Here is a 24,334-nt window from a genome sequence, read left to right on the forward strand (position 1 = left end):
CCCCCAAGTCTCTCCCAACCCCCCCAAGTCGCTCTCAACCCACCCCAGTCCATCCCAACCCCCCCAAGTCGCTCCCAACCCCCCCAGTTACTCCCAAAGCCCCCCCAGTCCATCCCAACCCTCCCAAGTCTCTCCCAACTCCCCCCAGTCCATCCCAACCCCCCCCAAGTCGCTATTAAACCCCCCCAAATCGCTCCTAACCCCCCCCAAGTCACTCCCAACCCCCCCCAAGTCTCTCCCAACCCCCCCAAGTCGCTCCCAACCCCCCCCAGTCCATCCCAACCCCCCCCAAGTCGCTATTAAACCCCCCCAAATCGCTCCTAACCCCCCCCCAAGTCACTCCCAACCCCCCCAAGTCTCTCCCAACCCCCCCCGGCCACCCCCAAAGCCCCCGCAGGCCGACGTGGGGGTGCAGCGGGTGCTTTATTACATTTGTACAACGGCGGCGCGCGGGGCCCCCCCCGGCTCTATGGCTTGTGCTGGGGCAAAGGGGGGGTGGGGAGGGGGCCGGGACCCCGAAATCGGGGGCTCGGGGCGGGGTCACTTCCGTCGGGGCCGCTCGGGGTCGCGCCGGGGGAGCCCCTCGTCGGTGGAGGAGGTGGTGAGGAGGCCCTGGTTCCACCGCGCCAGCTCGGCGTGTTCCTGCACGCTGGCGGCCAGCGCCCGCAGCCAGCCCTGCATGTCGTCCTGAACCGGGGGGGGAACGCCCCGAAATCCACCACGAAACCGTCAAAAACGTCGTGAAAGCCCCGAGAAACGTCGTGAAACGCCCCAAAATCCCCATGAGAACCCGCAAAACGCCCATGAGATCCCTCAAAACGTCGTGAAACCCCCCAAAATCGCCGTGAGAACCCGCAAAACCACCATGAGATCCCTCAAAACGTCGTGAAACCCCCCAAAACGTCATGAAACCCCCCAAAATCCCCATGAGAACCGGCAAAACCACCACGAGATCCCCCAAAACCACCATGAAACCCCCCAAAACCACCATGAAACCCCCCCCAAACGTCATGAAACCCCCCAAAATCCCCATGAGAACCCTCAAAACCCCCATGAGATCCCTCAAACCACCATGAAACCCCCCCAAAACCTCATGAAACCCCCCAAAATCCCCATGAGAACCCTCAAAACCCCCATGAGATCCCTCAAAACGTCATGAAACCCCCCAAAATCCCCCATGAGATCCCTCAAAACCACCATGAGATCCCCCAAAATCTCCATGAAACCCCCAAAACCACCATGAGAACCCTCAAAACCACCATGAAACCCCCCAAACCTCCATAAACCCCCTCAAAACCACCATGAACCACCCCAAAATCCACCATGAAACCGCCAAAAACGTCGTGAAACCCCCGAGAAACGTCGTGAAACCCCCCAAAATCCCCATGAGAACCCTCAAAACCCCCATGAGATCCCTCAAACCACCATAAAACCCCCCCAAAACGTCATGAAACTCCCCAAAATCCCCATGAGAACCCTCAAACCACCATGAGATCCCGCAAACCCCCATGAAACACCCCAAAACCTCATGAAACTCCCCAAAATCCCCATGAGAACCCCCCAAAATCCCCATGAGAACCCTCAAAACCACCATGAGATCCCTCAAAACACCATGAAACCCCCAAAACCTCATGAAACCCCCCAAAATCCCCATGAGAACCCTCAAAACCACCATGAGATCCCTCAAAACCACCAAGAAACCCCCAAACCCCCATAAACCCCCAAAACCACCATGAACCACCCCAAAATCCACCATGAAACCACCAAAAACCTCATGAAACCCCCGAGAAACATCGTGAAACCCCCCAAAATCCCCATGAGAACCCTCAAAACCACCACGAGATCCCTCAAAACGTCATGAAACCCCCCAAAATCCCCATGAAACCCCCTAAAACCACCCTGAAACCCCTCAAAAGCCCCATGAAACACCTCAAAACCTCCATGAAAGCCCCCAAAACCACCATGAAACCCCCAAAACCCCCATGAAACACCCAAAACCCCCATGAAATCCCCCAAAACCTCCATGAAACCCCTAAAACCTCCATGAGAACCCCAAAACCCCCATGAAACCCCCCAAAACCACCATGAAATCCCCCAAAACCCCCATGAAACCCCCAAAACCACCACGAAACCCCCAAAACCACCATGAAATCCCCCAAAACCTCCATGAAACCCCTAAAACCTCCATGAGAACCCCAAAACCCCCATGAAACCCCCCAAAACCACCATGAGATCCCCCAAAACCCCATGAAACACCTCAAAACCTCCATGAAACCCACAAAACCTCCATGAGATCCCCCAAAACCATCATGAAACCCTCCAAAACCCCCATGAAATCCCCAAAACCGCCATGAAATCCCCCAAAACCACCATGAGATCCCTCAAAACCCCATGAGATCCCCCAAAACCACCATGAAACCCCAAAACCTCCATGAAACCCCCAAAACCCCCATGAAATCCCCAAAACCATCATGAAACCCCTAAAACCTCCATGAAACCCCCAAAACCATCATGAAACCCCCCAAAACCTCCATGAGATTCCCTCAAAACCTCCATGAAACCCCCAAAACCACCATGAAACCCCCCAAAACTACCATGAAAACCCCAAAATCCCCATAAACCCCCAAAACCTCCATGAGATCCCTCAAAACCTCCATGAAACCCCCAAAACGACCATGAAACCCCCCAAAACTACCATGAAAACCCCAAAACCCCCATGAAACCCCTCAAAACCCCCATGAAATTCCCAAAACCTCCATGAAATTCCCAAAACCCCTATGAAACCCCCCCAAACCACCACGAGATCCCTCAAAACCCCATGAGATCCCCCAAAACCTCCATGAAACCCCCAAAACCCCATGAAACACCTCAAAACCTCCATGAAACCCCCAAAACCACCATGAAACCCCCAAAACCATCATGAAACCCCCCCAAAACCTCCATGAGATTCCCCCAAAACCACCCTGAAACCCCTCAAAAGCCCCATGAAACACCTCAAAACCTCCATGAGATCCCTCAAAACGCCCATGAAACCCCCAAAACCACCATGAAACCCCGAAAACCGCCATGAGACCCCCAAACCCCCATAAACCCCCAAAAGCACCATGAAACACCCCAAAACCTCCATGAAATCCCCCAAAACCTCCATAAAACACCCCAAAAGCTCCATGAAACCCCCAAAACCTCCATGAAATCCCCAAAACCTCCATGAGATCCCCCAAAATCCCCATGAAACCCCCAAAACCCCCATGAAACCCCCAAAACCCCCATGAAACCCCCCGAAAGAACCATGAAAACCCCAAAATCCCCATAAACCCCCAAAAACCCCCATGAAATCCCCCAAAACCCCCATGAAACCCCCCCAAACCACCATGAGATCCCTCAAAACCCCATGAGATTCCCCAAAACCACCATGAGGCCCCCAAAACCTCCATGAAACCCCCAAAACCCACCATGAAACCCCCCAAAACCACCATGAAACGCCCAAAACCCCCTTGAAACCCCCAAAACCACCATGAAACCCCCCGAAAGAACCATGAAACCCCCCAAAATCCCCATAAACCCCTCAAAACCACCATGAGATCCCCAAAACCCCATGAAACACCTCAAAACCTCCATGAAACCCCCAAAACCTCCATGAGATCCCCCAAAACCACCATGAAACCCCCAAAACCAACATGAGAACCCCAAAACCATCATGAAACCCCCCAAAACCTCCATGAGATTCCCTCAAAACCTCCATGAAACCCCCAAAACCACCATGAAACCCCCCAAAACTACCATGAAAACCCCAAAATCCCCATGAAACCCCCAAAACCCCCATGAGATCCCCCAAAACCACCATGAAACCCCCAAAAGCTCCATGAAACCCCCAAAACCTCCATGAGGCCCCCAAAACCTCCATGAAACACCCAAAACCCCCATGAAACCCCCCAAAACCACCATGAAACGCCCAAAACCCCCTTGAAACCCCCAAAACCCCCATGAAACCCCCCGAAAGAACCATGAAAACCCCAAAATCCCCATAAACCCCCAAAATCCCCATAAACCCCTCAAAACCCGCATGAGATCCCTCAAAACCACCATGAAACCCCCAAACCCCCATGAAACCCCCCAAAACCACCATGAAACCCCCCAAAATCCCCATGAAACCCCTCAAAACCCCCATGAAATTCCCAAAACCCCATGAAATTCCCAAAACCCCCATGAAACCCCCCCAAAACCTCCATGAAACCCCCAAAACCACCATGAAACACCTCAAAACCTCCATGAAACCCCCAAAACCCCATGAAACACCTCAAAACCTCCATGAAACCCCCAAAACCACCATGAAACCCCCAAAACCATCATGAAACCCCCCAAAACCTCCATGAGATTCCCTCAAAACCTCCATGAAATCCCCAAAACGACCATGAAACCCCCCAAAACCTCCATGAAACCCCCCAAAATCCCCATGAGAACCCTCAAAACGCCCATGAAACCCCCAAAACCCCCATGAAACCCCCCCAAACCACCATGAGATCCCCCAAAACCCCATGAGATCCCCCAAAACCTCCATGAAACCCCCAAAACCCCATGAAACACCTCAAAACCTTCATGAAACCCCCAAAACCTCCATGAGATTCCCTCAAAACCTCCATGAAACCCCCAAAACGACCCTGAAACCCCCCAAAACTACCATGAAAACCCCAAAATCCCCATGAAACCCCCAAAACCCCCATCAGACCCCCCAAAATCCCCATGAAACCCCCCAAAACCCCCATGAAACCCCCCAAAACCCCATGAAACCCCCCAAAATCCCCATGAAACCCCCAAAACCCCCATGAAACCCCCCAAAATCCCCATGAAACCCCCAAAACCCCCATGAAACCCCCCAAAACCCCCATGAAACCCCTCAAAACCCCCATGAAACCCCCAAAACCCCCATGAAACCCCCAAAACCCCCATCAGACCCCCCAAAATCCCCAGGAAACCCCCAAAACCCCCATGAAACCCCCCAAAATCCCCATGAAACCCCCAAAACCCCCATGAAACCCCCCAAAACCCCCATGAAACCCCTCAAAACCCCCATGAAACCCCCAAAACCCCCATGAAACCCCCAAAACCCCCATCAGACCCCCCAAAATCCCCAGGAAACCCCCAAAACCCCCATGAAACCCCCAAAACCACCATGAAACCCCCAAAACCACCATGAAACCCCCCAAAATCCCCATGAAACCCCCAAAACCCCCATCAGACCCCCCAAAATCCCCAGGAGACCCCCCCAAACCCAACAAAGGCCCCCCAAAAGCCCCCAAAGCCGCACCTCGTCCTTGGCCTGCAGCAGGAACTCGCTCCCGTCGCTGGTCCTACAAGACAGGAACGTTCTCACCGTGTCCTCCAGGGGTGCGGGGCATCAGAGCCCCCCCAAAATCGACAGGAGACCCCAAAAGTGGTGTCAGACACCCCAAAAATGGCACCGGAGAGCCCAAAAATGGTACCAGATACCCCAAAAATGGCACCAGAGACCCCAAAAATGGCATCAGACCCCGCCAAAATCACCAGGAGACCCCAAAATGGCATCAGAGAGCCCAAAATGGTTTCAGATGCCCCAAAATCGACAGGAGACCCCAAAAATGGTGTCAGACACCCCAAAAATGGCACCGGAGAGCCCAAAAATGGTACCAGAGACCCCAAAAATGGCACCAGAGACCCCAAAAATGGCATCAGACCCCGCCAAAATCACCAGGAGACCCCAAAATGGCATCAGAGACCCCAAAATGGTTTCAGATGCCCCAAAATCGACAGGAGACCCCAAAAATGGTGTCAGACAACCCCAAAATGGCACCGGAGAGCCCAAAAATGGTACCAGAGACCCCAAAAATGGCACCAGAGACCCCAAAAGTGGCATCAGACACCCCAAAATCAACACAAGACCCCAAAAATGGCATCAGAGACCCCAAAATGGTTTCAGATGCCCCAAAATCGACAGGAGACCCCAAAAATGGTGTCAGACACCCCAAAAATGGCACCGGAGAGCCCAGAATGGCATCAGAGACCCCAAAATGGCATCAGAAACCCCAAAAGTGGCATCAGACACCCCAAAATCAACACAAGACCCCAAAAATGGCATCAGAGACCCCAAAATGGCATCAGAAACCCCAAAAGTGGCATCAGACACTCCAAAATGAACATGAGACTCCAAAAATGGCACCAGAGACCCCAAAATCAACATGTGACCCCAAAAGTGGCATCAGACCCCAAAAATGGCATCAGAGACCCCAAAAATGGCACCAGATCCCGCCAAAATCAACAGGAGACCCCAGAAATGACACCAGAACCCCAAAAGTGCCGTCAGACACCCCAAAATCAACACGACACCCCAAAAACGGCCTCGGCCATGCCAAAAATGGCATCAGACACCCCAAAAAAGGCATCAGAACCCCAAAAGTGGCATCAGACACCCCAAAATCAACACAAGACCCCAAAAGTGGTGTCAGACACCCCCAAAATGGCACCGGAGAGCCCAAAAATGGTACCAGAGACCCCAAAAATGGCATCAGAGACCCCAAAAGTGGAATCAGACCCCACCAAAATCAACATGAGGCTCCAAAAAAGGCACCACACACCCCAAAATCAACATGACACCCAAAAGTGGCTTCAGATGCCCCAAAAATGGCACCAGAGAGCCCAAAAGTGCCCTCAGACACCCCAAAATCAACACGACACCCCAAAAACGGCCTCGGCCACCCCAAAAATGGCATCAGACACCCCAAAAAAGGCATCAGACACCCCAAAAATGGCGTCAGAGAACCCAAAAGTGGCACCAGACCCCACCAAAATCAACACAAGACCCAAAAGTGGCATCAGATGCCCCAAAAATGGCACCAGACACCCCAAAAGTGCCCTCAGAAACCCCAAAATCAACACGACACCCCAAAAACGGCCTCGGCCACCCCAAAAACAGCCTCGGCCACCCCAAAAACGGCGTTGGCCACCCCGAAAATGGCCTCGGCCACCCCAAAAACGGCCTCGGCCACCCCAAAAACGGCCTCGGCCACCCCAAAAATGGCATCGGTCACCTCGAAAATGGCCTCGGCCACCCCAAAAACAGCATTGGCCACCCCAAAAACGGCGCTGGCCACCCCAAAAATGGCATTGGCCACCCCAAAAACGGCCTCGGCCACCCCAAAAACGGCATTGGCCACCCCAAAAATGGCCTCGGCCACCCCAAAAACGGCATTGGCCACCCCAAAAACGGCGTTGGCCACCCCAAAGACGGCGTTGGCCACCCCAAAGACGGCGTTGGCCACCCCAAAAACGGCCTCGGCCACCCCATAAACGGCGTTGGCCACCCCAAAAACAGCATTGGCCACCCCAAAAACGGCATTGGCCACCCCAAAAACGGCGTTGGCCACCCCAAAGACGGCATTGGCCACCCCAAAGACGGCGCTGGCCACCCCAAAAACGGCGTTGGCCACCCCAAAAATGGCATTGGCCACCCCAAAAATGGCATTGGCCACCCCAAAAACGGCCTCGGCCACCCCAAAAACGGCATTGGCCACCCCAAAAATGGCCTCGGCCACCCCAAAAACGGCATTGGCCACCCCAAAAACGGCGTTGGCCACCCCAAAGACGGCGTTGGCCACCCCAAAGACGGCGTTGGCCACCCCAAAAACGGCCTCGGCCACCCCATAAACGGCGTTGGCCACCCCAAAAACAGCATTGGCCACCCCAAAAACGGCATTGGCCACCCCAAAAACGGCGTTGGCCACCCCAAAGACGGCATTGGCCACCCCAAAGACGGCGCTGGCCACCCCAAAAACGGCGTTGGCCACCCCAAAAATGGCATTGGCCACCCCAAAAACGGCATTGGCCACCCCAAAAACGGCATTGGTCACCCCAAAAACGGCGTTGGCCACCTCGAAAATGGCCTCGGCCACCCCAAAAACGGCGTCGGTCACCCCAAAAACGGCGTTGGCCACCCCAAAAACAGCATTGGCCACCCCAAAAACGGCGTCACCTCGAAAATGGCCTCGGCCACCCCAAAGACGGCGTTGGCCACCCCAAAAACGGCCTCGGCCACCCCAAAAACGGCGTTGGCCACCCCAAAGACAGCATTGGCCACCCCAAAAACGGCAATGGCCACCCCAAAGACGGCATTGGCCACCCCAAAAACGGCATTGGCCACCCCAAAAATGGCATCGGTCACCTCGAAAATGGGCTCGGCCACCCCAAAAACGGCGTCGGCCACCCCAAAAACGGCCTCGGCCACCCCAAAAACGGCATTAGCCACCCCAAAAACGGCATTGGCCACCCCAAAAACGGCGTCACCTCGAAAATGGGCTCGGCCACCCCAAAGACGGCATTGGCCACCCCAAAAACGGCATTGGCCACCCCAAAAACAGCATTGGCCACCCCAAAAACGGCATTGGCCACCCCAAAAACGGCGTCACCTCGAAAATGACCTCGGCCACCCCAAAGACGGCATTGGCCACCCCAAAAACGGCATCGGTCACCTAGAAAATGGCCTCGGCCACCCCAAAAACAGCATTGGCCACCCCAAAAACGGCGCTGGCCACCCCAAAGACGGTGTTGGCCACCCCAAAAACGGCGTTGGCCCCGAACTCACTTGAGCTTGAAGACGTTCTTCTTCTTCTTGTAGTCGTTGGCCACCTCGCTGGCGGCGCGGTGCAGGCTCAGCAGGGGCTCCCCGCCGTGGGTGGCCCCGGCCGCCGGCCCCTTGGCGTCCTTGTAGAAGCCCAGGTCGCCCTTGGCCAGGACGCAGTAGAGGTTCACCCAGGACCTGCTCGGGGTGGCCCATGGGGTGAGCATCAAGGGTTGGAGGGGATCCAAATCTTGGGGAAGCCCCAAATTTTTGGTGGAGGTTCTTCATGGATGGAATCGCAGCTCTTGGTGGAGCCCAAGCCTTGGTGAAGCCCAACTCTTGGTGAACCCCCAAATTCTGGTGGATGTCCTCCATGGATGGAATCCCAACCCTTGGTGAACCCTCTTCATTGATGAACCCCAACCCTTGGTGAACCCCAACCCTTGGTGAACCCCAACCCTTGGTGAACCCCCAAATTCTGGTGGATGTCCTCCATGGATGGAATCCCAACACTTGGTGAACCCCAACCCTTGGTGAATCCCAACACTTGGTGAAGCCCCATATTCTGGTGGATGTCCTCCATGGATGGAACCCCAACCCTTGGTGAACCCCAACCCTTGGTGAACCCCCAAATTCTGGGGGATGTCCTCCATGGATGGAACCCCAACCCTTGGTGAACCCACCCTTGGTGAACCCCCAAATTCTGGTGGATGTCCTCCATGGATGGAACCCCAACCCTTGGTGAACCCCAACCCTTGGTGAACCCCCAAATTCTGGTGGATGTCCTCCATGGATGGAACCCCAACCCATGGTGAACCCTCTTCATTGATGAACCCCAACCCTTGGTGAACCCCAACTCTTGGTGAACCCCCAAATTCTGGTGGATGTCCTCCATGGATGGAACCCCAACCCTTGGTGAACCCCAACACTTGGTGAACCCCAACTCTTGGTGAAGCCCCATATCCTGGTGGATGTCCTCCATGGATGGAACCCCAACCCTTGGTGAACCCCAACCCTTGGTGGACCCCCAAAGACTGATAGACCCCATCCATTGATGGACCTACAGCCTTTGGTAAACCCCCAACCCTTGGTGAACCCCAACCCTTGGTGAAACGTCTCCATTGATGGAACCCCAACCCTTGGTGAACCCCAACCCTTGATGAACCCCCAAATCTTGGTGGATGTCCTCCATGGATGGAATCCCAACCCTTGGTGAACCCCAACCCCAAATTCTGGTGGATGTCCTCCATGGATGGAAGCCCAGTTCTTGGTGAACCCCAACCCTTGGTGAACCCCAACACTTGGTGAAACCCAACCCTTGGTGGACCCTCTTCATTGATGAACCCCAACCCTCGGTGAGCCCCAACACTTGGTGAAACCCAACCCTTGGTGAACCCCCAAATTCTGGTGGACGTCCTCCATGGATGGAAACCCAGCTCTTGGTGAACCCCAACCCTTGGCGAACACCCAACTCTTGGTGAACCCCTCCACTGATGGAACCTCAACCCTTGGTGAACCCCAACCCTTGATGAACCCCCAAATCTTGGTGGATGTCCTCCATGGATGGAAACGCAACTCTTGGTGAACCCCAACAGTTGGTGAACCCCCAAATTCTGGTGCATGTCCTCCATGGATGGAACCCCAACCCTTGATGAACCCCAACCTCTGGTGAACCACCAACCCTCGGTGAACCCTCTTCATTAATGGAACCCAACTCTTGGTGAACCCCAACCCTTGGTGAACCTCCAACTCTTGGTGAATCTTCTTCATTAATGGAACTCCAACCCTTGGTGAACCCCAAGCTTTCATGAACCCCCAACCCTTGGTGAACCCCTCCATTGATGGACCCCCAACCCTTGGTGAACCACAACCTTTGGTGAACCCCAACTCTTGGTGAACCCCAACCTTTGGTGAACCCCTCCATTGATGGACCCCCAACCCTTGGTGAACCCCAACCTTTGGTGAACCCCAACTCTTGGTGAACCCCAACCCTTGGTGAACCCCCTCCATTGATATCCCCCCACCCCTTCCTGGCCAGGAAGGTGACCCTTCGTCACCTCTCCCCGTCCCCCACCATCCCCCAACCTGTTGGACGCCTTCTTGCCGGCACCGTCGAGCTCGTGCTTGCGCAGCAGGAACCCCTCGTGCGTCACCGTGTGGGTGGGGGGCGGTGGGGGTGGGGGGGCGCTGCCCTGCGCCGGGGCCGACCGCGAGCGCCGCGGCTCCCCTGGACCCTGCGCCGAGTCCTTGGGGCGCGGGCGGCGCCGCGGCTTCGGCCGGTCGCGGGCGCGGGGACGGTCGGGGCGAGGGGTCCGCTCCGGGAGGGCCTCGGGGCCAGCGGGGAGACGGGCGGGGGAGTCGCGGTCACGGGGCTGGGTGGGACAGCAGAGGACAAAGGTCAGGGTGGGGGGTCCTGGGTGGGGCATGGAGGGGATGGAGATGGGGATGGAGATGGGGATGGAGATGGGGATGGGGGTGGAGATGGAGATGGAGATGGAGATGGGAATGGAGATGGGGATGGGGGTGGAGATGGAGATGGGGATGGGGATGGAGATGGGGATGGGGATGGGGGTGGAGATGGAGATGGAGATGGAGATGGGGATGGAGATGGGGATGGAGATGGAGATGGGGATGGAGATGGGGATGGGGATGGAGATGGAGATGGAGATGGAGATGGAGATGGAGATGGAGATGGAGATGGGGATGGAGATGGAGATGGGGGTGGAGATGGAGATGGGGATGGGGGTGGAGATGGAGATGGGGATGGGGGTGGAGATGGAGATGGAGATGGAGATGGGGATGGGGATGGGGATGGAGATGAAGATGAGGGTGAAGACAGCGATGAGGGGACACTGAGGGGTCTCCAGTGGGACACTGAGGGGACACTGAGGGGACACCCAGAGGACCCCAAGGGGACATTGAGGAGACACTGAGGGCATGTCCAGGGTCAAGCAAGGGGACACCCACAAGCAGGGGAACACGGAGGGGACACCAACGTGACACCGAGGGGACATTCAGAGGACTCCAAGGGCATTCCCAGGGGACACAATGGGGAATCCAAGGGGCCACCAAGGGGACACCAAGCGGCCACCAAGGGGCCACCAAGGGGCCACCAAGGACTCACAGAAGCCGGCACAGCGCCGCCTGCCTCCTTCTCCTGCAGCTGCTCCACGATGTCGGCCAGCGTGGCTTTGCTGCTGGGGGACATTTGGGGACCACGGCAGGGTCACGTCAGCGCCGTCCCCTCACCGGTGACCCCTCAACGTCCCCGCGGCATCCCCGCGGCGTCCCCTGGCTCACCCGCCGCCCTTGCCATCGTGCCGCGGCGGCTCCGGCTCGCTGGACTCCTGCCGCTCCAGCCGGCGCTCCCGGCGCTCCCGACGCCGCTCCGGCGGCCCCGGTCGGACCTCACTGGGCTCCTCGGCCTTGGCGGGCGCCGGGGACTCGGCGGGGGTGGCAGCGGTGGTGGCGGTGGTAGGAGGTGGCTCTGTGGGTGCCCCGTCGGTCAGAGGTGCCTGGACGCGGTCGAGCTTGGGCTGGAGGCGCTCCGGCCGCAGCTCGTGCCGGACGTAGGCGACGCGCGGCTCCGGCCGGCGCGGGTCGGGACCTCCCGGGGGTTCCCCCAGAAATTTCCGGGTGAGGAGCGGCGTCGGCGGCTGCTTGTTCTGCTCGGCTTTGAGCTTCTCGATCTGCGGGGCGGGAATGGGGTGGGAATGGGATTTGGGATGGAGATGGGAGATGGAGATGGAGGTGGTGATGATGGAGGTCAGATGGAGACGATGGAGATGTTGATGGAGATGAGATGGGGACAAGGATGGGGACGGGGATGGAGTTGGGGATGGGACAGGGATGGAGACGAAGATGAAGATGGGGATGGGGATGGAGATGGAGAAGGAGATGGAGATGGGATGGAGATGGAGATGGAAATGGACATGAAGATGGGGATGAAGATGGAGATGGAAATGGAGATGAAGATGGGGATGAAGATGGAGATGGAAATGGAGACGGAGATGGAGATGAAGACAAAGACGGAGACAGAGATGGAGAGAGAGACGGAGATGGAGATGGAAATGGAGATGGAGATGGAGACGAAGACAAAGATGGAGACGGAGACAGAGATGGAGATGGGGATGAAGATGGAGATGGAGATGGAGACAAAGACGAAGACAGAGACGGAGATGGAGATGGGGATGAAGATGGAGATGGAGATGGAGACAAAGACGAAGACAGAGACGGAGACGGAGATGGAGACGGAGACGGAGATGGAGATGAAGATGAGGATGAAGCCAGCCATGGCAACAGCGATGAAGACGAGAACAGGATGAAGATCAAGGTGGGATGAGGAGATGGTTCTGCTGAGCCCACAGCTGCCCCGACCCCGAGCAGGGCCCAACCCCAGGGGTGTCCCCATCCCGCGGTGGCCCTACCGTGGTGAGGCGCCTCAAGGAGCTGAACCTCTCCTCCCAGGCGGCCGCCGCCTTCCGGAAGGCCTCGTGCCGCCGGATCAGCTGCTCCACCTCGTCCACGCTGCTGCCCAGCTCCTGGCTCTTCAGCAGCGGCTCCTGGGCCGTCAGCCACGCGTCGGCCACCACGGCCTCCTGCGCAAACTGGTGCACCTCGCGCACTGCCGGCACAGCCGGGGCCGCCCGTCACCCACACGGGGTCACCGCGGGGGTTGGGGTCACCTCAGAGTCTGGTGTCACCCATAGTCTGGTGTCTTCCAGAGGTTGGTGTCCCCCCATAAGCTGGTGGCACCCATAGACTGGTGTTTCCCATCATTTGGTGGCCTCCATAGGCTGGTGTCCTTCATAGGCTGGTGTCACCCCATAATCGGTTGTCTCCCACTACCCAATGTCCCCACCCCAAGATCTGGTGTCTCTTGGTGTTCCCCATAACCTGGTGACCCTCACAATTTGGTGGCCCCCATAATCTGGTGGGTCCCCATAATTTGGTGCCCCCCCCAATTTGGTGTCCTCCATAATTTGATGTTCTCCAACTACTCAATGTCCCCCCAAGACCTGGGGGTTCCTCCATAATCTGGTGACTTCCAAAATCTGGTGATCCCCATAATCTGGTGACCCCCCAGAATCTGATGGTCCCCCAGAATCTGGTGTCAACCCAGAATCTGGTGTCCCCACCCCAAAACCTGGTGTCCCTCCAAGACTCAACACCCCCCCCCCCCCAAAACCTGGTGTTCCTACCAACACCCAATGTCACCCCGATATCCGATGTCCACCCCAACACCCGATGACCCCCTGGTGTCCTCTCGGGGTGGCACTCACTCTGCTGCAGCCACTCCCAGTGCTTGTCCCACTTGTCCGTCATCTCCTTCTTCTTTGCCAGCAGCTTCTCCATGTGGGATTTGATCTGCGGGGAGGGGGCAGATGGCTCAGGACACCCCAAAAGTTCCACCACGCCCCATGCCGACATCACCCACCCTCCCCGGGCACCTCGTCGGCCGCTGGGCTCTTGCTGAGGATGAGGGTCTTGCCCAGCTCCAGGCAGGTGGCCACGTTCTTGGCCCGGGCCTCCATCTCGGTCTTGAGGGCCTGGTGGTCGTTCATCAGCAGCTCCACTGAGGACACGTCCCTGGGGCAGGGGAGGGACAGGGATGGTCCCAAACCCCAGACATGGGGTGGGGATGGAGGGGGGGGTCCTTGGCAGCTGGGAGGGGACCTTGGAACTTGGAAGGGTGTGGGGTTCTCCTGATGGGGCAGGACACGGATCCTTGGTGTCATGGTGGAGCAGGACATGGATCTCTGGTGTCATGGTGGAGCAGAGCATGGATCTTTGGGATGGACCAGGGCATGGATCTTTGGTGTCATGGTGGACCAGGACACGGATCTTTGGTGTCATGGTGGACCAGGGCATGGATCCTTGGTGTCATGATGGACCAGGACATGGATCTTTGGGATGGACCAGGGCATGGATCTTTGGTGTCATGGTGGACCAGGACATGGATCTTTGGTGTCATGGTGGACCAGGACATGGATCTTTGGGATGGACCAGGGCATGGCTCTTTGGTGTCATGGTGGAGCAGGGCATGGAACCTTGGTGTCATGATGGACCAGGACATGGATCTTTGGTGTCATGGTGGAGCAGGGCATGGATCTTTGGTGTCATGATGGACCAGGACATGGATCTTTGGTGTCATGGTGGAGCAGGGCATGGATCTTTGGTGTCATGATGGACCAGGACATGGATCTTTGGTGTCATGATGGACCAGGACATGGATCTTTGGTGTCATGGTGGAGCAGGGCATGGATCTTTGGTGTCATGATGGACCAGGGCATGGATCTTTGGTGTCATGATGGACCAGGGCATGGATCTTTGGTGTCATGGTGGACCAGGACATGGATCTCTGGTGTCATGGTGGAGCAGGGCATGGATCTTTGGGATGGACCAGGGCATGGATCTTTGGTGTCATGATGGACCAGGGCATGGATCTTTGGTGTCATGGTGGAGCAGGGCATGGATCTTTGGTGTCATGGTGGAGCAGGGCACGGATCCTTGGTGTCATGATGGACCAGGACATGGATCTTTGGGATGGACCAGGACATGGATCCTTGGTGTCATGGTGGACCAGGACATGGATCTTTGGTGTCATGATGGAGCAGGATGTGGATCTTTGGTATGGACCAGGACATGGGGCTTTGAGATGGACCAGGACGTGGATCTTTGGGATGGACCAGGACATGGATCTTTGGTGTCATGGTGGACCAGGACATGGGGCTTTGGGATGGACCAGGACATGGGGCTTTGGGATGGACCAGGATGTGGGGCTTTAGGATGGACCAGGACATGGTCCTTGGCTCCACGGGTGGACCAGGACACAGATCCTCAGATGGACCAGGACATGGGGTGGTGGCACCACAAGAGGCCAGGACATGGTCCTTGGCTCCATGGATGGACCAGGACACAGGTCCTTAGATGGGCCAGGACATGGGGCTTTGGGATGGACCAGGACATGATCCTTGGCTCCATGGATGGACCAGGACACAGATCCTCAGACAGACCAGGACACAGGACCTTAGGATGGACCAGGGCTTGGTCCTTGGTCACCTCCCCTACCTGGGCTTCTCCCCGGCGCCCATCTGGTGGAGCACCCCGTCCATCCAGGCCAGCAGATCCCTGACGGTGCCCACGAAGCGGATCTTGTCGGCCACGCTGGCCACGTGCAGCCGGCACTCCTCGCACGCCGCCAGCAGCTCCTTCCACGCCCGCAGCACCTCCTGCTCGCGCCCCGCGATGGCCTCGGCGTTGTCCCCGGCGTAGAGCGTCCGCAGCTGGGCCGCGCCCTCCTGCAGCTGCCTCACCTGGGTCACCAGCACCTCCACGTCGTGCTCGAAGGCGCCCAACGCCCTCTGCAAGGCGCCGGCCGAGGTCCTGCCCTCCCTTGCCGCCAGCTCGGGCAGGCGCTGCCGTTTCTCCTCGATCTGCCCCAAAACCTCCTTGCAGTCGTTGAAGAACTTGTGCAGCTCGTGGGACGCCGCCAACATCTGGGCGCGGGTCTCCATCAGCTCCAGGAGGTCGGCCCAGGCCTCGTTGACGCCGTCCTTCCACTCGGCGATGGTGGCGGCGTCCGTGTGGCCGTAGTCGATCAGCTCGTCCACCATCTGGTTGACGGCGGCGATGCGCTCCTGCCCCACGCTGCCCGTCTCGCTGGCGAACTCCAGGAACTTCTCCTGCAGCAGCTGAGGTGGGCCAGGGGGGGTGTAGGGCAGGGGTCAGGGGTGGGCAGGGGTTGGGACCCCCGGGGTGGGGCAGGGATGGTGGTAGGACCTCCAGCCAGGGGATGTCCAGAACCCCTGGTGTGGGGCTGGGATGGTGCCCAAGATGATCAGGATGGTGCCCAGGACCACCAGGACCACCAGGATGGTGGTAGGACCTCCAGCCAGGGGATGTCCAGAACCCCTGGTGTGGGGCTGGATTGGTGCCCAAGATGATCAGGATGGTGCCCAGGACCACCAGGACCACCAGAATGGTGGTAGGACCTCCAGCCAGGGGATGTCCAGAACCCCTGGTGTGGGGCTGGGATGGTGCCCAAGATGACCAGGATGGTGCCCAGGACCACCAGGACCACCAGAATGGTGGTAGGACCTCCAGCCAGGGAATGTCCAGAACCCCTGGTGTGGGGCTGGGATGGTGCCCAAGATGATCAGGATGGTGCCCAGGACCACCAGGACCACCAGGATGGTGGTAGGACCTCCAGCCAGGGGATGTCCAGAACCCCTGGTGTGGGGCTGGGATGGTGCCCAAGATGATCAGGATGGTGCCCAGGACCACCAGGACCACCAGGATGGTGGTAGGACCTCCAGCCAGGGGACCGAGATGATGGCCAGGAGCCCTGGTGTAGGGCTGGGATGGTGCCCAAGATGACCAGGATGGTGCCCAGGACCACCAGGATGATGCCAGGACACCCCTCATGGTTCATGGATGGTCCCCAGAATCCCCATGATGGTATCAAGACCCCCACCACAGGACAGGGATGGTGCCCAGGACCACCAGAACGGTGCCAGGACACCCAACATGGAGCAGGGATGGTGCCCAGGACCACCAGAACGGTGCCAGGACACCCAACATGGAGCAGGGATGATGCCCAGGACCACCAGAACGGTGCCAGGACACCCAACATGGAGCAGGGATGGTGCCCAGGACCACCAGAACGGTGCCAGGACACCCAACATGGACCATGAAAAGTCCCCAGAACCCCCATTATGGTATCAAGACACCCACCACAGGACAGGGATGGTGCCCAGGACCACCAGAACGGTGCCAGGACACCCAACATGGAGCAGGGATGATGCCCAGGACCACCAAGATGGTGCCAGGACACCCAACATGGAGCAGGGATGGTGCCCAGGACCACCAGAACGGTGCCAGGACACCCAACATGGAGCAGGGATGGTGCCCAGGACCACCAGAACGGTGCCAGGACACCCAACATGGAGCAGGGATGGTGCCCAGGACCACCAGAACGGTGCCAGGACACCCAACATGGAGCAGGGATGGTGCCCAGGACCACCAGAACGGTGCCAGGACACCCAACATGGAGCAGGGATGGTGCCCAGGACCACCAGAACGGTGCCAGGACACCCAACATGGAGCAGGGATGGTGCCCAGGACCACCAAGATGGTGCCAGGACACCCAACATGGAGCAGGGATGGTGCCCAGGACCACCAGAACGGTGCCAGGACACCCAACATGGAGCAGGGATGGTGCCCAGGACCACCAAGATGGTGCCAGGACACCCAACATGGACCATGAAAAGTCCCCAGAACCCCCATTATGGTATCAAGACCCCACCATGACACAGAACCTCCACCACGACCCCCACCAACCATTCCATCCCCCTCAACCACGGCACAAAAGCCACCCCACCGCACTCCTGGCCGTGTCCATCCCTCCGTCCTCACCGTGACGTGCTCGAAGTCCTGCCCCAGCTCGGGCGAGCCGGCCACCACCTCCTTCTCGGCGATCCAGTGCTCCAGCTCGTCCACCTCGCGGTTGAGCTGGTAGAGCCAGTACTGCTGCTCCAGCTTGACCTTGCGCTCCTCCACCAGGTCCTTCAGAGACACGTACAGCCGGTCAACCTGCGACTGCCGCCTGCTGACCTGTTCGCTGGGCAAGGGACACAGCGCCCGTCAGCCCCGGCGGCACCGCGGCGGCGCCCGGGGGGGCCGGGGGTGAGCGGGGGGTGGGCGCACCTCTGGGGGTGGCCGAGCTCCAGGAGGGCGCGGCACTGGCGGGAGAGTTGGGCGATGGTCTCCTCGTAGTTCTCGATGGTTTGCTCGGTGAGGAGGTGCTTCTTGAGGAGTTGGAGGGTGCTCTGCTCGTCCTGGGGGGGGGGGGAGGGGTTGGGGGGGTCTTAGATTAGAGCCCACCCAACCAACCCAAGAAATTCAATGAACTCAACTCAACCCAACCCAACCTGACCAACCCAACCCGACCAACCCAACCCAACCCGACCAACCCAACCCAACCCGACCAACCCAACCTGACCAACCCAACCCAACCTGACCCAACCCACTCGACCTGACAACTCAAACAACCAACCCAACCAACCCAACAACTCAAGCAACCAACCCAACCCAACCAACCCAACCCAACCCAACCACTCAACCAACCCAACCAACCACTCAATCAACCCAACCCAACCCAACCCGACCAACCCAATCACCCAACCAACCACTCAACCAACCCAACCCAACCCAACCAACCCAACCCAACCCAACCCAACCACTCAACCAACCCAACCCAACCAACCCAACCAAGTCAACCCAACCAACCCAACCCAACCAACCCCACCCAACCACCCAACCCAACCAACCAACCCAACCACTCAACCAACCCAACCCATCCCAACCAACCAACCCAACCACCCAACCAACCCAAGAAACTCAATTAACTCAACCCAACCCAACCCAACCACCGAACCAACCCAACCCAACCTGGCCAACCCAACCACTCAACCAACCCAACCAACCACTCAATCAACCCAACCCAACCCAACCCAACCAACCCAACCCAACCACTCAACCAACCCAACCAACCCAACCAACCAACCCAACCAACCCAACCACCCAACCAACCCAACCCAACCAACCCAACAACTCAAACAACCCAACCCACCCAACCAACCCAATCCAACCAACCCAACCCAACCCAACCCAACCAACTCAATCAATGCACTCAATCCAACTCAACCAAGCCAACCATCTCAACCCAACAGCACTCAACTCAACCCCGCCACCCAAACAATGCACTCAACCCAACCCAACCACCCAACCAACCCAACCCAACTCATCCAACCACCCCACCAATCCAACCAACCCAACCAAGTCAACCAACCCAACCAACCCGACCCCACCAACCCAACCCGACTCATCCAACCAACCCCACCCAACCAACCCAACCCAACCCCACCAACTCAACCAACCCAACAAACCCAATCCACCTGATCAAACCATCCCAACGGCCCCAACCCAACCTCACCCAACCAACCCAACCCAACCCCCAATTCACCCAACCACCAAACCCAACCAACTCAATCCAACCACCCAACCCCACGGGCACCTTCCCCTTCTCCTCGTTCATCAGGAGCAGCTCCTGCTCGCCCAGCCACGACTCCACCTCGGCCACGTCGAAGTAGTACTGCTCCAGCTGGTAGGTGGCATCCAGGGCCTGCTGCCGGCGCTCCGTCTGCTCCTGCAGCTCCGCCCACATCGTCCCCAACCGCTCCAGGAGGCAGCGGACGCCCTCGGCCTCGGGGCTCTTGATGGAGGCAACGGCGGCGGCGCGTTCCAGCACCTCGTCCACGCGGGGCCGGTGCACCTGGATCTCTCGGCGCAGGTTCTGCAGGGGTGGGGTGGGGTGGAGGTGGGTGGGGGGGTCAGGGTGGGGCGTCCCCCCGCCTCTCCCGCGGTGCGGGCGCTGACCTGGTTCTTCTTGATGAACTGTTGGACGGTCTGGAGGTTGGTGCCGTGGTCCTTCAGCATGGCCAAGGGCAGGCGGTCCTGGACCCACATCTGGGGATGGGGGTGGACCTCGGCGTCATCTGTGTCCCCCATCCCACCCCATCCCCATTGCTGTGTTCATCTCCATCCCATCCCCAGTTCCATCTCCATCCCGTCTCCATCCCAGCTCTGACCTGGGGGAATTTAGGACTGACCAGGTGTTTAGAGTAGAGCACGTGGCGTTTAGGACCAACCAGGGAGAGTTTAGGACCAACTGGGGAAGTTTAGGACCAATCGGGTGGGGTTTAGGACCGATTGGGTGGGGTCTAGGAGTAATCAGGGGGTGTTTAGGACTGACCGGGAGTTTAAGACTGACTGGCTGGGGTTTAGGTGGAGTTAAGGACCAGCCAGGGGGAGTTTAGGACCAACTGGGTGGAGTTTAGGACCAACCCATCCCCATTTCCGTCTCCACCCCATCTCCATCTCCATCCCATCCATCTCCAACTTCATCCCGTCCCATCCCATCTTCATCTCCATCCCCATCGCATCCATCTCCAACTTCATCCCATCTTCATCTCCATCCCTACCTCATCTTCATCCCCATCCCCATCTCCACCCCGATCCCATCTCATCTCCACCCCTTCCCATTTCCATCTCCATCCCCATCTATCTCCATCCCATCTCCACCCTCATCCCATCTCCACCCATCTCCCCCCATCCATCTCCATCACATCTCCATCTCCATCCATCTCCATCTCCATTTCCACCTCCATCTCCACCCATCCCCTTCCCCATCCCCGTCCCCACTCCATCTCCATCTCCATCTCCATCTCCATCTCCATCTCCATCTCCATTTCCACCCCACCCCATCTCCATCTCCATCTCCACCCATCTCCACCCATCTCCATCCCATCTCCATCTCCACCCATCTCCATCTCCACCCCATCCCCATCTCCATCTCCATCTCCACCTCCACTCCACGCCCATTTCCACCCCACCCCACCTTACCTCACCCCGGTACTCACCACCTCGTCCTCCAGCTCATGGCTGACCTGATGGACCTCCTTGGAGGCCAGCAAGATCCTCCGGCGCTCCTTGAGGGGCTCGATGAGGCGCACGATGCGCGTCCCCACCGCGCTCTGCCGCTCGCCCACCACGTCCCGCCCGGCCGCCTGCGCCGGCAGCGCCGCCGCCTGCGCCTGCAGCTCGCCCACCTCCTTGTACCACTCCTCCACCTGCGACTCCATCGTCTGGGGACACGCGGGGGACACACGGGGTCGGGAAGGTGGCCACGATGGCCAGGGTGGGACCTCCAGCACCACAATGGAGTGTTCCCCATAAAACGTGGTGCGTCCATAATTTGGTGTCCACCATAATCTGGTGTCCCTCCCATCATTGGGTGTCTCCACATAACCTGGTGTCCCCCCAAACCAGGTGTCACCCCCATAACCTGGTGTCCCTCTATTAACGTGGTGTCCCCCCCCATAATCTGGTGTCCCCCCAAACCAGGTGTCACCCCCATAACCTGGTGTCCCTCCCATAACGTGGTGTCCCCCCCCATAATCTCGTGTCCACCCAAACCAGGTGTCCTCCCCATAACTTGGTGTCCACCATAATTCGCTGTCCCCCAAACTGTGGTGTCACCCCATAACCTGGTGTCCCCTCATAATTTGCTGTCCACCATAATCTGGTGTCCCCCAAACTCTTGTGTCCCCCCATAACCTCATGTCCCAACGCCACCCAAAGTCCACCCAGCACCTGGTGTCCCCCCATAACCTGGTGTTACCTCATAACTTGGTGTCCCCCACAACCTGGAGTTCCCCCATATTCTGGTGTCCCTCCAACACCCGTTGTCCCCCACAACACCCAATGACCATCCAAGACCTGGTGTTCTCCATAACTTCTCACCCCAGCACCCAATGTCCCCCCAAGACCCAATGTCCCTCCAACACCCAACGTCCCTCCAAGACCTGGTGTCCCCTCACATCCTGGTGTCCCCTCCACATCCTGGTGTCCCACTACCACCCAACGTCCCCCCATATTCTGATGTCCCTCCAACACCCAATGTCCCCCCAACACCCAATGACCATGCAAGACTTGGTGTTCTCCATAACTTTTCTCCCCCCAGCACCCAATGTCCCCTCAAGACCTGGTGTCCCCTCCAAACCTGGTGTCCCCTCCACATCCTGGTGTCCCCTCCACATCCTGGTGTCCCACTACCACCCAACGTCCCCGCAGCACCCAATGACCATCCAAGACTTGGTGTTCTCCATAGCTTCTCTCCCTCCAGCACCCTATGTCCCCCCAAGACCTGGTGTCCCCTCACATCCTGGTGTTCCACTACCACCCAACGTCCTCCCAAGACCTGATGTCTCTCCAACACCCAATGTCCCCCCCAACACCCGATGACCATGCAAGACTTGGAACCTACCCCCAACACCCAACATCCCTCAACACCCAACGTCCCCCCAAGACCTGGTGTCCCCCCAAGACCTGGTGTCCCCTCACATCCTGGTGTCCCCTCAAGACCTGGGGTCCCCTCCACATCCTGGTGTCCCACTACCACCCAATGTCCCCCCAACACCCGATGACCATCCAAGACTTGGTGTTCTCCATAGCTTCTCTCCCCCCACCACCCAATGTCCCCCCAAGGCCTGGTGTCCCCTCAAGACCTGGTGTCCCCTCACATCCTGGTGTCCCCTCCACATCCTGGTGTCCCACTACCACCCAACGTCCCCCCAAGACCTGATGTCCCACTACCACCCAACGTCCCCGCAGCACCCAATGACCATCCAAGACTTGGTGTTCTCCATAGCTTCTCTCCCTCCAGCACCCTATGTCCCCCCAAGACCTGGTGTCCCCTCACATCCTGGTGTTCCACTACCACCCAACGTCCTCCCAAGACCTGATGTCTCTCCAACACCCAATGTCCCCCCAACACCCGATGACCATGCAAGACTTGGAACCTACCCCCAACACCCAACATCCCTCCAACACCCAACGTCCCCCCAAGACCTGGTGTCCCCCCAAGACCTGGTGTCCCCTCAAGACCTGGTGTCCCCTCACATCCTGGTGTCCCCTCAAGACCTGGGGTCCCCTCCACATCCTGGTGTCCCACTACCACCCAATGTCCCCCCAACACCCGATGACCATCCAAGACTTGGTGTTCTCCATAGCTTCTCTCCCCCCACCACCCAATGTCCCCCCAAGGCCTGGTGTCCCCTCAAGACCTGGTGTCCCCTCACATCCTGGTGTCCCCTCCACATCCTGGTGTCCCACTACCACCCAACGTCCCCCCATATTCTGATGTCCCTCCAACACCCAATGTCCCCCCAACACCCGATGACCATGCAAGACTTGGAACCTACCCCCAACACCCAACATCCCTCAACACCCAACGTCCCCCCAAGACCTGGTGTCCCCCCAAGACCTGGTGTCCCCTCACATCCTGGTGTCCCGTCCACATCCTGGTGTCCCACTACCACTCAATGTCCCCCCAACACCCAATGACCATCCAAGACTTGGAACCTACCCCCAACACCCAACATCCCTCCCAACACCCAACGTCCACCCAAGACCTGATGTCCCCCCAAGACCTGGTATCCCCCCAAGACCTGATGTCCCCCCAAGACCTGGTATCCCCCCAAGACCTGGTATCCCCCCAAGACCTGGTATCCCCCCAAGACCTGGTGTCCCTGGCGTCTCCCCCCCAGTCCCACCTGCAGCCTCTTGAGCTGGCGGCTGACGCTGCGCAGGTCGGCGGAGCCGCTGCCCACGGTCTCCAGCTGCTCCTCGAGCCGGCCCAGCCGCGCCTCCATGTCGGCGTAGCTCCGCGCCAGGCGCTCGGCGGCCGCGGCCTCGGCCAAGCGCCGGCTCCGGGCCTGGCTCGTGGTCTCCAGCTCGAGCCAACATCGCCGCAGCTCCTCCAGCTGCCGCCGCACGGCCCCGCTCAGCTCCGGCTTGGCCTGCACCAGCTCCTCACCTTCCTGGGGTGGGTGATGGGGTCAAGGTGGGGTTTGGGGGTCAAGGGGGGCCCCAAATTCATCACGAGGGGGTTGGGGAGATGTTGGTGCAGCTCCTCCTCTCATGGGGGTGATGGGGTCAAGGGGGGGGTTGGGGGTCCAGGGGGGACCCCAAATTTGTCATGAGGGGGTTGGGGAGATGTTGGTGCAGCTCCTTCTCCTCCTGGGGTGGGTGATGGGGTCAAGGTGGGGTTTTGGGCGTCAAGAGGGGACCCCAAATTCATCACGAGGGGGTTGGGGAGATGTTGGTGCAGCTCCTTCTCCTCTC

At 58.4% G+C, this 24,334-nt stretch overlaps 1 protein-coding gene across 1 annotated transcript in view; it reads right to left on the bottom strand.

Annotated features, from left to right (window-relative positions):
• Nucleotides 1-540: 540 nt before the first annotated feature.
• Nucleotides 541-24,334, bottom strand: part of SPTBN4 (spectrin beta, non-erythrocytic 4) — a gene marked incomplete at both ends in the record, with an annotated part of 50,988 nt that continues 27,194 nt past the window's right edge. The window contains 16 exons of the mRNA XM_082299662.1: nt 541-687; nt 5,306-5,348; nt 8,612-8,785; nt 10,673-10,959; nt 11,712-11,781; nt 11,888-12,276; nt 13,015-13,211; nt 13,870-13,954; nt 14,038-14,176; nt 15,659-16,281; nt 18,005-18,209; nt 18,296-18,426; nt 19,665-19,943; nt 20,027-20,116; nt 21,070-21,294; nt 23,764-24,030. Of these exons, the coding sequence (XP_082155788.1) occupies nt 541-687; nt 5,306-5,348; nt 8,612-8,785; nt 10,673-10,959; nt 11,712-11,781; nt 11,888-12,276; nt 13,015-13,211; nt 13,870-13,954; nt 14,038-14,176; nt 15,659-16,281; nt 18,005-18,209; nt 18,296-18,426; nt 19,665-19,943; nt 20,027-20,116; nt 21,070-21,294; nt 23,764-24,030 (3,351 nt within the window). The remainder of the gene's footprint in view (nt 688-5,305; nt 5,349-8,611; nt 8,786-10,672; nt 10,960-11,711; nt 11,782-11,887; nt 12,277-13,014; nt 13,212-13,869; nt 13,955-14,037; nt 14,177-15,658; nt 16,282-18,004; nt 18,210-18,295; nt 18,427-19,664; nt 19,944-20,026; nt 20,117-21,069; nt 21,295-23,763; nt 24,031-24,334) is intronic.

The sequence above is a fragment of the Coloeus monedula genome, assembly GCF_965178545.1.
Source record: "Coloeus monedula genome assembly, chromosome: 33".
In the NCBI taxonomy this organism is placed as follows: domain Eukaryota; kingdom Metazoa; phylum Chordata; class Aves; order Passeriformes; family Corvidae; genus Coloeus; species Coloeus monedula.